General features: G+C 33.8%; 1 protein-coding gene across 6 annotated transcripts in view; it reads right to left on the reverse strand.

The window, feature by feature from the left end:
• Nucleotides 1-13,669, reverse strand: part of nej (nejire) — a 304,634-nt gene that overhangs the window by 201,808 nt on the left and 89,157 nt on the right. For all 6 annotated transcript variants that reach the window (XM_069841285.1, XM_069841284.1, XM_069841283.1 and 3 more), the window contains 2 exons: nt 12,956-13,151; nt 6,340-6,576 (listed from right to left, as the gene is read on the reverse strand). In XM_069841285.1, the coding sequence (XP_069697386.1) occupies nt 6,340-6,576; nt 12,956-13,151 (433 nt within the window). The remainder of the gene's footprint in view (nt 1-6,339; nt 6,577-12,955; nt 13,152-13,669) is intronic.

A 13,669-nucleotide genomic window follows, 5' to 3' on the forward strand; every position in this document is an offset into this window, starting at 1 on the left:
TTCAGACTATTGACAAATCATGACTGTCTAGCAAGTCATCTCTACAGAATAGGTATCTCAGCTTCACCCATATGTGTCCTGTGTAATGATCCAGCAGAAATGAATGAAGATCACTTGAAGACCTGTGAAGCATTAAGATCAGAAGAAACTACAGTTCAAAAGTATTGGAAAGCACGACTGCTAATGGCTTCATTGCCAGATGCAAGGCACTAGACAACAACAACAGTTGTGGGCAAGCAAAGCTGAAGGCGAGTATGCAAGTTCTTTTAGATAGCCCACAAATAAAAATCCAGACCTGTGTTGAATGAACTATTTCCTAACAAATGGATAGGACGTGGATTTTTATTCGAAAGAGTGCGGAATTCTACAAGAGGACTACTGCATACTTGCATTCAAGCAACAGGGGTCATTTTGAGCATTTCCTGTAATGTTAAGCCTATCATTACAGTAAAACAAATGTACCAATAACTTGGAAAAGAGGTACAAATGCACACATGTTCATATAGCATTTTTTCATTGCTTTGGTGTGTCCTTCCCTCTGGTGACGTGGGTACCACATATTAAGATTCACCCTGTATATATATATATATATATATATATATATATAGGAACCCATCCGCACCCCCAACTGTGAAATCCTGGCACTGCCAATGTTCATAATCCACCCTAGCTGAAGTAGACTTTTCCCAGAAGGAACTGCGTGCATTCATAAAATGTAATAGACTTTTTATCCAATGTTCCTTTCATTATATTGAATTTACCAACTCCAGTGTAAGAAAAACAGCAACACATCACAATCGAACTTTATGTTCCAATTTTAGAATTATAGAATCCTGATGCATCTTTTCAGATAATGAACAGAAAACGAAAGTGTTTCATTTATGCTCAGACTTGAAATTTCGACTTGTCAGACCATAGGACATACTTCCAGTCATCAATTGTCAAATATGTTGTGGTCATTTGCCTCTTTTTAACTTCTGCGTATTTTCTTTCCTGAGGAGTAGTTTCTGCCAACCTTTCACAGAGATTTACTCCTCAAAGTCGTTTCTACACAGTGCTGACAGATACTTCTTTATTATGACTGGTATAAGTGATAACATATAGTGTTAGTTGGAAGACTTGAGGGGAAAAGAGCTTTGGGGAGGCCAAGGCGTAGGTGGGAGGATAATAATAAAATAGATTTGAGGGAAGTGGGATATGATGGTAGAGACTGGATTAATCTTTCTCAGGATAGGGACTGATGGCGGGCTAATGTGAGGGTAGCAATGAACCTCTGGGTTCCTTAAAAGCCATTTTGTTATGAGTGATATTAAAAGATGTTTAAATTTCTGGTATTAGCTGTATTATTTTATTGACACATCTGATTCACATTTGATTTTGCAAAAAATACACAGAATAGCAAAAATACATCCCGATTATAGTATAATACATACACAATACTATATGGCTTCAGAAGAAATGTTTCATTATAGCATACAATTTCTGTAATACATGAAATAAATTGTGCCATGTCTTGAAAATTAGAAACTTCCAAACAAAACAGTTCAATTTGTAACAAAATAATAATAATAATAATAATAATAATAATAATAATAATAATAATAATGATAATACTTCGGAATATGTATGGTAAGACTTTCCTGTGTTAAATTTCAACGTACCTCGTTTACATGTTTCGACCTATTTATGGGTCATCTTCATAACTGGTCGTTGTTGATCTTGGCGCCACTTGTTCTGTTTCCTGTGAGGGTGTCTTCCTGTGGTATAGTGTAGAGTCAAAGAGTGTGTGTGTTTTGGAGTTGTGTGTTGAGAATTTCGTTGGGGTGTGTTTTGTGTGTCTGTATATTTCATATTGTTCTAGTGTGTTTAGTTTCTGGCTTTTTGGTTGGATGTGTAGTATTTCCATGTCTGTGTTGATGTCTCTGTGGGTGTGGTTAGCATTCGTGGAGGTGTTTTGTAATTTTGTTATGGCTGTGATGTGCTCTTTGTAACGTGTTTGAAACGATCTGCCTGTATGTCCTATGTAGAAGTTGTTGCAGTTGTTACATTTGAATTTGTATACGCCTGTGTGGTTGTATTTGTTTGTCTGTGTTGTTTGTGTGTTGAGATGTTTTTGTAGAGTGTTATTTGTTCTGTATGCGATGTTGTAATTTAATTTCTTGAATGTGTTTTTGTTTTCGTATGTTAGTGTGATGTATTTTTTGTGTTCTTGTGTTTGTGTTGTATTCTTATGTTTTTGTGATTATGTTTTGTCTTGCATATATGCATATGCAGAACACATTACGAATGCTAACCACACCCACAGATATGGAAATACTACACATCCAACCAAAAAGCCACAAACTAAATACACTACAACAATATGAAATATACAGACACATAAAAACACACCCCAACGAAATTCTCAACACACAACTCAACTTCAAAACACACACACTCTTTGACTCTACATTATACCACAGGAATACACCCTCACAGGAAACAGAACAAGTGGCGCTAAGACCAACAACGACCAGTTCTGAAGATGATCCATAAATAGGTCGAAACATGTAAATGGGGTACGTTGAAATTTAACACAGGAAAGTCTTACCATATATATTCCGAAGTGATCTAGTGTTAAAAGTTGTGTAATCAAGATGAATAATAATACATTATAAATAGATACACAATACATTTTGTCTTGTACAGTAATAATTCCAAACTAATGGTTTCTAAAAATTGCCATAGAGTATTTAATAATTGTCACAATTATTTTATCTTGCAGTTCCTTCCCTATTTTCATTTCATTAATCAGTACAATAGACTGTCCTCAGCTTTGGAAGTTATCCAAGGTCTGCCAATTCTCATTTTATCCTTATTTTGACTGGGCTGTATTATATCTATGGATTACATAACTCACAATTCATCTCGAAAAATTTAGTTTCTTCAAAATTTGACGAATTGTGCAGTCTTAAACACATTGTTGCCCATTAATTATAAAAATACAAGTTATTTAACAAAAAGGTACTCAAAATTTAATAAATACGAGTTGTTTTCACGGAAACAGTAATTCATCATCTATACCAGGCATCTCAAGGCCAACGCACAGAAGTTGTTACAGAGAGAAAGTGTAGACAGCGTAGTCAGCTGAACAGATAAGCTCAATATCCGAAGATGACCGATAGTTGATTATGTTACAAGCGTGAGCAAGCTGAGTTGTAATTGTCGCGGGAGAAATGCTACAAAGCTGTACTTTTGTATTGTACTTCATATGCATGTCACAATAGACGGTTGTTTTCGGAAGGAATTTCTTAAGTACTTATTTAAGCACAAGGAACTGGCCACCCTACCCAATTATCTCCTGGCCTAGTTACCGCATAAGTGGTGCTTTGTTAGTATTACTTGTGAGAGGTTCAGACCTGTCTTCGAACAGTTGACTAAACAACAACAGTACTTCATTTCTAGTAAATTGTTTTTGGTATCTCTCTTTTCTTTTAAGTTTGTACTATATTTAAAATAATAATTACATTATTAAACTTCTTGGTTGTTGAAGTACGTATTGTTATATGCCAATATTAATATATTCATTACAATAATAGTTAATGTGTTTCGTAATGTTTTCAATAATTAAAAATAACCAAAACATCTTAGGAATTCACAAACAGTTATTTAAAATTAGAACTATTCAAATCTTAAATCCGAGCTCAAATTCTTTTCTCAAGTCCTTCTGTACTTCATAATAATAATAATAATAATAATAATACATTCATTTTCTAATAATATATATCGATGAGTAAAATGAAGAAATCTGAAGCATAAACAACCAGACATGTTACGTAATTATTTGTTACACCGGTCTTGATTCAAGTTAGGTAAAAATTCTAGATTAAAGAAGTTGTAACAGTTACCCACTGAAACTTGCGACTCCCACAATTTCACTTTCCCTATGAAAGGTTTTATTTATTCATACATTTGCGGTAATAACACAGTCTAGTATATATAGTCACGAAGCTTGAATTGTAAGGGTGCTAGGAACAATAGACTGTGCCGGTACTATTTTGCATTGTCTGTAATGAGGCGATATTAGCGATCCTAGTGGTTAGCAACTATTCATGGATGCATATTTACTACGTATAGAGCTTCGTGACTGTATATACTAGACTGTGGTAATAAGGACATTCTTTCCTCGGAGATGAACACAATGACTGACTGTTACATCATAGCAATTTGATATGTCTATTCAAACGTCGCGGTCAATGACGTCATCTGGAGATACACAAACTACTCCCGCATCTTGTTTCACTCTTACATTAAAAAAGCGAGAGGAGGAAGTGCTCCGAGAAGGCCCTATTGAGACGTCTGATCTATACTGTAAAATAGACACTGTCACTATGTATAGCACTTAAAACAATACTTTCCTTGCAGGAACATGCAATACAGTTTCCTTTTGATGCACAGAATTTAGCTCAAGCACAGTACTAACATTGTCATGCTACTGATTCAAATAAGGTTTCATATTTGTCTTTGTATTCTGCAACCATGTAAACCCAATCAAGAATCAGTGTATCAACATATCCCTGTAAATATATTATATCTTTTGTGTGGATTTGTTTTGGAGCCAGAAAACTAGAGTATGTCAAGCAATAAATAAATCTGACTGGCAGTGTATAAACTATTGAACAGCTGAGGCCAGACTATTTCTTCGAGGTTCAATGTATTCCACGTATTGCCACTGCTGGAATGTACAGAGTAACGACATAATGCACTGTTATTTACAACACTTCTTATATTGATTTAATACAGCAACAATTCTTAATGCAAACACAAAAACAATATTAAATAAACATTGTTTTTTATTTTCATTACCACAATAGTTTAAAAAAATAATGTAACGAAAATGTAAAGTGCAAAAGGTATACTTTCTGAACATTAAAAATACCCACTTTATACAATTCCCTAGTGCAAAACCATGACTTTTCTAACATTCAAACGCAATATTTTACATCACCATAAAATGAAGTAATAATTCAGTTTCTCAACAACTGATAGCAGTATTTCTGAATTTGTTAAAGAAATGTTCAGTTGTCCTAAACACATCATTGTTGTCTGAAATTAAAGAAATGATGGCAAAGGCTTATGCTGCTTTCAAACCATGACTTGAAGAACAAACATTTCTTTAACTGTAAAGCAAGTAACGAAAAAAGTGAAAACATTGATTCGAAGGAGAAGGGGAAGAAGATCCTCAGAATTGAAAGAATGAGAGAAAAGTTATTGGATCTAATTGATGGCGAAAGTAATCCTTCTATTATAAGATTGGAAGTTAACTACAGTATATACAGTAGAACCTCTATTATCTGCAGTAATGAAGGGGGTGGAATGAACGGTTAATCGAAAAAAATTGGATAATCCGTACTATAAAAGGTGTTCATAAACTAAGTGATAATACAGTTTCGTCATTTCCCCCTGTGGTCTTTTAACACGGTCGGTAGTGGATCATAAGTTCACTATTTTAAGTCTAGTTTTCAACGATGGGTATTTAACGGCCAAGGAAACTCCTTATGACAGCTATCTGTGGAAAGATAGTAATAGTAGAGGCCTCATGTTGTAGATTTACAAATTTGATGCACTTTATATTTTTTGTTTTTCATTAAATCGCGAGGAAATAGCCATTAGTGCCCTCAAAGGATCGGTTCAGATATTGAGAAATCATTTGTATGGGAGTGATAATGAAATTTCAAGTTATCTTAACCGATGGCTGTTGATTGGTTTACATATCAATGCCAATAAATCCGTACTATTATTTTTCTCGCGATATATGGCATTCAAATCATTCTAACCTATCTGATGGTATTTTTGCCCACCTTTCTTAACTGTAAATGAGCACAAACGCTACTTAGGTGTAAATTTTTCTGACGTTTTGTATATTCGATTCCCTAACCGTTTCAAATGTATATCATTTTACCTTTTAGGTGTGTTTCCAAATTATATGTAATACGCTTTGTCAAATCTGGCAATCTTTTCTTAAGGGAAGCTAAATTTATATTATATTGACAGGAAGTTTAGATAAAATTCGGTTTGGTTCGTGAATATTTGAGGGGCACTGAACCAGTCAACAAACCCAAAACTTTTATTTTCCTTGGGTACATATTTAAACCCTGTGAACAGGGGGGCACAGCACCCAATAATAAAGCCTAAGTGTAAAGACTATTGTCATCCAAAAATACAAGAGGAAAAGGACCAAGTTAAGTACTGCATCTCAATGTTTCTTAGGAATAAAAACTGTAAAACCATAACTGAGTCGCATGTTCCTAGACGTTCAACAATGAGGCTGGAAAAAGTAGGAATATAAATCTTGCTTACCTTGCGGGTGTGGAGGTACAAGAACTCTCACACTACCACCTGGCCCAGTGGTAGCATTTGGAGTAGGGCCAACACCAATTCCAGGTGGCACCACCCGGGAACGGGGCACAATGGATGTATGTGACATTAGACCTGAAGCCACTGTATTGGGAGACGGAATCCCTAAGGCTTCATATGCTCTTCTCATATCTGAGGGAGAAGGGTTGGGCTGGCTGTTTGGCGCTTGACTTGATACAACTGAAAAAAAGAGATATGGAAACTACTACAAAACTCCATTATAACAGACAGGAATGTGAAATTCTACCATCCATATTAACTGATTTCTGTTCTTTTCACACCGAATAATGTATTGAGGGGGGGGGGGGGGACGAACATGCGCACGCATGCACACACACAAATTATATTAAATTGTTGTTCACTATCTAATTACGTGTTTATGAAATTTAAGCCCTTATGTAAAGTAGCACTTCGAAGATAATAATTGAGTAGTTTAATATCAAAGACGGACATCTGTCGTCTCCGTAGTTTTAATCTAGAGACAATTTTTTGTTTCACAGTGTTCTTTGTAATATTTAACACAATTTATTTTATAAATGTAGTGTTAGAATTTGCATATGGTTTCACTATAACTGGAAAGAGAATGAAAAATTGTATAAAAATCCACAGCTATATAAATTTCGATCTGAGGTCAGATGTCCGCCTTTGATATTAAGCTACTCAATTGTTCACGACCATGTAAAAAGATCTAATATTGTACTGAAACTACTCTGGCACACCAGATTTCAAATCCATGTGTACACGAATTTAAGGTACTTATTCCCCAGATTATCACTTCATTATTGAATAATGAATTTAATTTTGATCCATTAGTGCTGAAATTACATCTAGTTTCAGAGAGATCTTGTAAATGAGCATGTTTCAATTTTCTAAAGAGGTTTAGATATAATTTTACTGAATATTTACCTTTTGTGTTACAGCATTAACTGAAAGGCTACATTTAAAACATCAAGACGGAAATTTTGCAGTTCAAGATGACAACAGAAGTGAATAACCCTAGTTAAATCAGTAATGATATTGTTCTTACAAATAATATTGGTGCCTTCAGGAGTGACCTATGTTAACCAAAATAAAATAAATCCATGTTAACCATTAAGAACTCGTGTGGTGGGGTGTACACACACTCCCTATCTCTATTTAAAACACTATATGTAGGAAACTGTTTTGTTTAACATGCTGTGACTTTCATTACCTTTCAAGAATGTCTTCAACTTTGTCTAGAGACAGAAATAGCCAGTTTTGTCACGTTAGGTTTTAATACAATAGGCATTGTTGTCAGCTTCTGAGAAAAGCTTCAAAAGCTTCAAAAGTTCGGAAGGGTGACACAGTGAATTAACACGATTTACTTTTGATACCCCCTATTTTCTTCTTCCTTCTACATTAAGCCTACAGTTTGTTAAGGCCATTAATAAATGTTGTGTTAACATATTTTTTTTTAAGTAGGTTATTTTACGATGCTTTATCAACAGCTTAGGTTATTTAGCATCTGAATGAGATGAAGGTGATAATGCCGGTGTACTGAGTCCGGGTCCAGCACCGAAAGTTACTCAGCATTTGCTCATATTGGGTTGAGGGAAAACCCCGGAGAAAACCTCAACCAGGTAACTTGCCCTGGCCAGGAATCGAACCCGGGCCACCTGGTTTCGCGGCCAGATGCGCTAGCCGTTACTCCACAGGCTGTTAACATATCTTTCCCTTATTTACAAGACGAAAGTGTAATAATTAATTAACCTATTTATGTGCAAGCATATTCTGAAAGGGTGCAAGGGCAATGAAGACGATTTGATGAAGCAGTGCTTGCTACGTGGCAGTTTTTTTTTTTTTTTTGAATTTATAAAATTGTCAATTTTTGCTAATTAACCCTATATCATATTTAAACTTTGAAAATGACTTCCAAGTTGGTCATTTTAATAATATCTAGACAAATATCACATATGAAAATAAATATAAAAATGAAGTTCAAAACATATTATTATTATTATTATTATTATTATTATTATTATTAATTGGGTTGCAGTAACACCCTAAGTGAGTACTAATATTACAAAGAACTGCAAGACTGCCTAAAGGTTAAGATATTTCCTTACATACTAAATTTTAATTTCGGTGCAAATTACAAAACAGAATTCTGATTAATTGCTATTTCAGTTGCCACAATAGTAATATTTCATTGTATATCTTACACAATAACAGACATATCTGAGAAAAAACTAAATCTGAAAATTTCCAATACTGAATTTATTGCATAGAAACTGGAAATAAGTTCTGTGGCAGTGAAGTAGGAGTATTTGACGTGCAATTTTTTTTACATAGATTTGCATCACTCAATGCAATGGTCTTGATTATACTATGTAAGACACTTTTATGGAGAATTTACTTTGCAAAATTGTTCGGTTATCTTTGAAAAAGAAAATGCATTCTGTATATTACTTTTATGTTTCGTGTGGAAACATGAGTTTCTAGATCAAGTGCCCTCAATCAGCAACAGAAACATATTATGTACCTGACTTGCATACCAAACATTCTGCTTCTTCATCTGTACGTCCTTTTCGATAACACTTGTTGAATTTTCTTTCTAGTTCTACAGTAAATTTTCACTTTCGTTTCCCCATGATTCACTATGGTGCACACACAAGGTTACAGATCCAGACAAGTTGCTATGTGCTATCACAGTTTCACAAATCAACAAGAAGTATGGCAGTAATATGCTAATCTTCCCGTCCCGCCACAAAGGGACATGGAGGTTGTAGAAAGTAAGACTCAAGGGACATGGAGCTTGTAGAAAGTAAGACTCAAAGAGGATAAATAGATATATATTTAAAATTCACACACACTAGGGCCGCTAGTGTACTATTTAAGTCAGAAATTACTGGAAATAAATAACTAAAATGAACTGAAAATAGACTAATCGTCTGTGGGATGATTATAGATTATAATGAAGTTATTTTAAGCTAATGTTATAAGCTTATTAAGAAAATACAGACAATTATAACATTTTTAAAATTCAATACAGACGGCAGGACAGAGCATTAAAATACGGACATGTCCTGCTAAGTACGGATGTATGGTAACCCTATTCTTCCTTAAACATTGACAGGAATGTGATAAACATCATCAACCAATGGGAACAGCATTCCTGACTTTAAGGCACGCCGGAATGAGAAAACAGACTAGTCTTCTGGACTATTTCAAAAAGCAATAAGTAACTTTGAAAATTTAAATACAAACTATGCCTAATCAATTTTTCTTTGTAAAGATTATATTCAGTATTAGACCTACCCGGTATGAAGTAATTTCCTATTTCCTGTTATTTCAGATCAACTTCATGGGAGTAGTCAGACGAATGTTCACTTTTCAATTTAGTTAAATATAAATTTATTGTAAATAATAATTGAATGGCTGCCTAGAATAACGTTGTAAGTCCGTTTTTGACCAAACTGAGTTTTCGGCTGAAAAATGTTGTATCGCACATCTTGCATCATGTGCTGTCATCGTCTTGCTGATATTCACACTACTTTGAGAACTGTAGTATTTTGATTGTGTTGCTGAGCTGAATAACGTTGTAACACAAATAAAATGGCAGACAATCATACTTGTAGCATGTCACTTGGTCTCATAAAAGACGTAAATAGAAAAAGAAAACATAAGATTAATATCATGCAATGAAAGGACAATGTACGTAATACACTAAAGAATTAGGGGAAAGAATATACTTCGAAAAAAGGTGACATTAAACCAGCTGTGAAACGAACTGGACGTTTTAAGTCAATGTAGGCCTATAGAATGCTAAAGGAGAATACTTAAAGGTAATAAGATCATGGGTACTCTGAATTCTGCCATGGCCTAATAACAGAATAAAGAAGAAAAATTCTTGTCTGTGTAATATTGATATTGTATGCCTGAACATATGATCTAAGTTGTGTAATTTGTTTCAAGTTCTTATGATATAAATTTGTCTATTATTATTATTATTATTATTATTATTATTATTTAATGTACTCAAATGTAACAACCATAAAGAATCTACCAGGAAATATGGACAATATTTAAGTTTCTTTGCTTTACAACATTGTTCTTCTGGATTGACATACAACGTTTTTCTACTGTAAATGTTAAAAAAAGTTGTGTTATTTGGAAGATGAAGGCAATACACATATATAAATGGTGTGCATACCTACTGAAGTATTAATACGGACCTAACACAGTCATATTTTGTAATATTTAACAATGTTAGTATGGAATAAACATATTTTTAATTTCTCGACAAATTTTAAAAACTGACTTACATTTTTCTAGGCAGCCGTTCAATTGTAGACACAATTAAATGAATACAATGTTTGGTATATAACACACATATTAGTACTAGTTATTTTAGCTTTTCCTTCCTGTATTATGTAAACCTCCTTTTAAGGAAAACACCAATTTAAGAGGGGGAAGTAAATCCTCGGAGATTCGTTAAAAAGGGGTTCCTACTGTACACTGAATTTAAACTGACACTAATTATGCAGTAATTACAGTAAAATAGACTGAAATGCATGTAGTATAGCTGTTTGTACAGCACTGTAAGACGTAAGAAGCTCCTGCACAACTTCCATACAAACTTAAGAACAGTATTCCATAACATAACACCTCCTTCATTCAATCATACCATTAAGATTAATTACATTAAACTATAATGTTCCCAAGATACTATAATAATCTATTTTTATTTAATAAATTTAAGTTCCAGACTTCAGTATTATTCTGTTGCCAATTCGGATTTGGTGGTGGTGGTGGTGGTGGTGGTGATAGAACACAGTCTACTATATACAGTCATGAAGCTTGGGATGATTCTTTGCATTTCTTGCAATAGTTGCTAGCCGCTTGGAGCGCTGTGAGTACTAGGAACAATAGACTGTGTCACTGCCATCGTGATCTAATACAGGCCGAAAGGCAGACCATGTGACTCGCTTAACCCGATCATGAAGGGCGGCGTTTCAACCATATAAACTAATTGGAATGCATGAAGAGTAACAAATATTTCTCTAAAATGTAAGGTAATTGCATTAACAGAATTTAAAACAATGATTAGGAGACACTTCAGACATAATTCCTTGCGAGTTAAGGTGTAACATTATTTTTGGTGTGAAAATTACGTTGTTCGTATGTGTAATACCTGCCTTTATTTCGATTAAATATTGCGAAATTCTTGTACATTCATTTATGCACGATTCAATAATTTTCAGTTGCACCGCACGGATATTTAGATATGTTGAAATTATAGGTTATGTTTACTGTACCAGTTGCCCCTTTCTGTCTAATTTTAGTGGTCTCCAATGCCCTGCCACTACATATGACTGTTATGTCAAATGGAAATTATAGGTTATGTTTACTGTACCAGTTGCCACTTTCTGTCTAATTTTGGTGGTCTCCAATGCCCTGCCACTACATATGTCTGTTATGTCATATGGAAATTATAGGTTATGTTTACTATATTTAACTTATATTCCTATATTCGCAATTATACATTATAATTAAACATAATGTCATTTATGACACCCGTCACATTCTATTTGTCTGTATTTTAATACTACAATTGAGAACTGAATTGTTGTATTTATCTACTACCTAAGAGATGAAGTAACACAATCGTACGTACACTAATTTCATAGGAATGGTATGGTAAATTTTCTGTCTACAATTAAAGAAGGTAGATGTGCTAAATTAAAGTCACAATATAAATTCGTTTTTATTGAACCTCAAAATAGCTTCCATTCTAAACTTAAAATGTTGATGCAAACAGATTATGTTAACACGTAAAATTTTCTTCACATTAAAATAACACAGTTTTGTAATTATTTCTGCAACATATTATGCAACAAGAAGTAAATGGAACTTATGGACACATTATACTAAATAAAACTTAGCAATGATACGCAATAAAGTTATAATACAATATTTCACTGAGCTCCATACACTGAAATAGAAAACCCGAACATACATTACGGCCTGGTCTAGATCGAAAAGGCATTGACTGTGCTGTATTTCGCTTTGTTGTGAAAAGTTGTGTAAACTGTGAAATGTTTGTTATCGGATGTAATAACTGTAAATGGCTAAAATACAATAATTTGAATAATAATAAGGAACAAGGAGACGTTTGTGGTACTACAAATATTGTAAGAAAAAGAGGTCAGAGTTATCCTTTTCCGAAAGATCCAGGAAGGTGAGTTTATAAAATATAATATATACTTTATGAAAATAATACCAGTATATAAACCTTATGTATTTCATATTTCAATAGTGGCAGGAAGGTGTTAATTTTTTTCAAAAGAATACGATATCGAAAATACAATACATTTTATCATCTGCTGGGGAAAGGGTGTGTGAGGCGGCGATAGTAGCGATCCTGGTGGCTAGCAACTATCTATGGATGTATATTTCAACTGTCTATGTTTTCATATTTAGTAAGTATTGAGCTTCGTGACTGTATATACTAGACTATGGATAGACGATAACAAGCAACAACACCTTAAAAGAAATGAAAGCACATTTCATAATCAATCTAAGAAATGTCTCTTACCGTTGGGGTTATTTCGGTTCTTGTCTGCTTGCTTCAGTGGTAGACAAACTGGGCAGTCTGTTCGTGTACAATGTTTCCAATGTGAGATAATTTGTCGAGACGAGGAGCAATGTGGCACTGAACACGACTTGCCTGCTTGACATGTTGTCATATGGTTCAAAACATTTTTCATAGTCTTGCAATGCGGCAGTGTACACTAAAAAAAAAAAAAAAATAAAGAAAAAAAAAACATAATTGCAGGTTCAGACTTGTTCTTCGGAAATGCAGCATATTCTTCTTGAGTAGGTAAAGCAAAACACAGTAAAACTTCATTTATATGTTTTTATGGAGGTCTGAAGAAAAAAAAAACGTGTGAGAAAAACACAACTTGAATGATATTTAATACCATCTGAAATAGAATTTAAAGACTATAAGGAGAGAACAAGTTAAATCAACTTCGTAAAATTTCACAGGAGAAATTTAGAACTTCCCAGATATGCCATCTTAGAGTCTATTATATAGTATTCAAATTTATAACACATATTCTTGAAAACTGGAAGATTATTTGTTGAAAAATCCTAGATGTTTAAAGCCAAAGCTGACTGAGATATTATTACATTTCCAGAAAATTTTATGAAATTGCCTTAGCTTGTTTCTCCATTGTGATCTTCATTTAAAAACATGATTATTTTACACAACATAAGTTATTTTGAACTGCTTGGTCATAAGGAATGG

The sequence above is a fragment of the Periplaneta americana genome, chromosome 12 (assembly GCF_040183065.1).
Source record: "Periplaneta americana isolate PAMFEO1 chromosome 12, P.americana_PAMFEO1_priV1, whole genome shotgun sequence".
In the NCBI taxonomy this organism is placed as follows: domain Eukaryota; kingdom Metazoa; phylum Arthropoda; class Insecta; order Blattodea; family Blattidae; genus Periplaneta; species Periplaneta americana.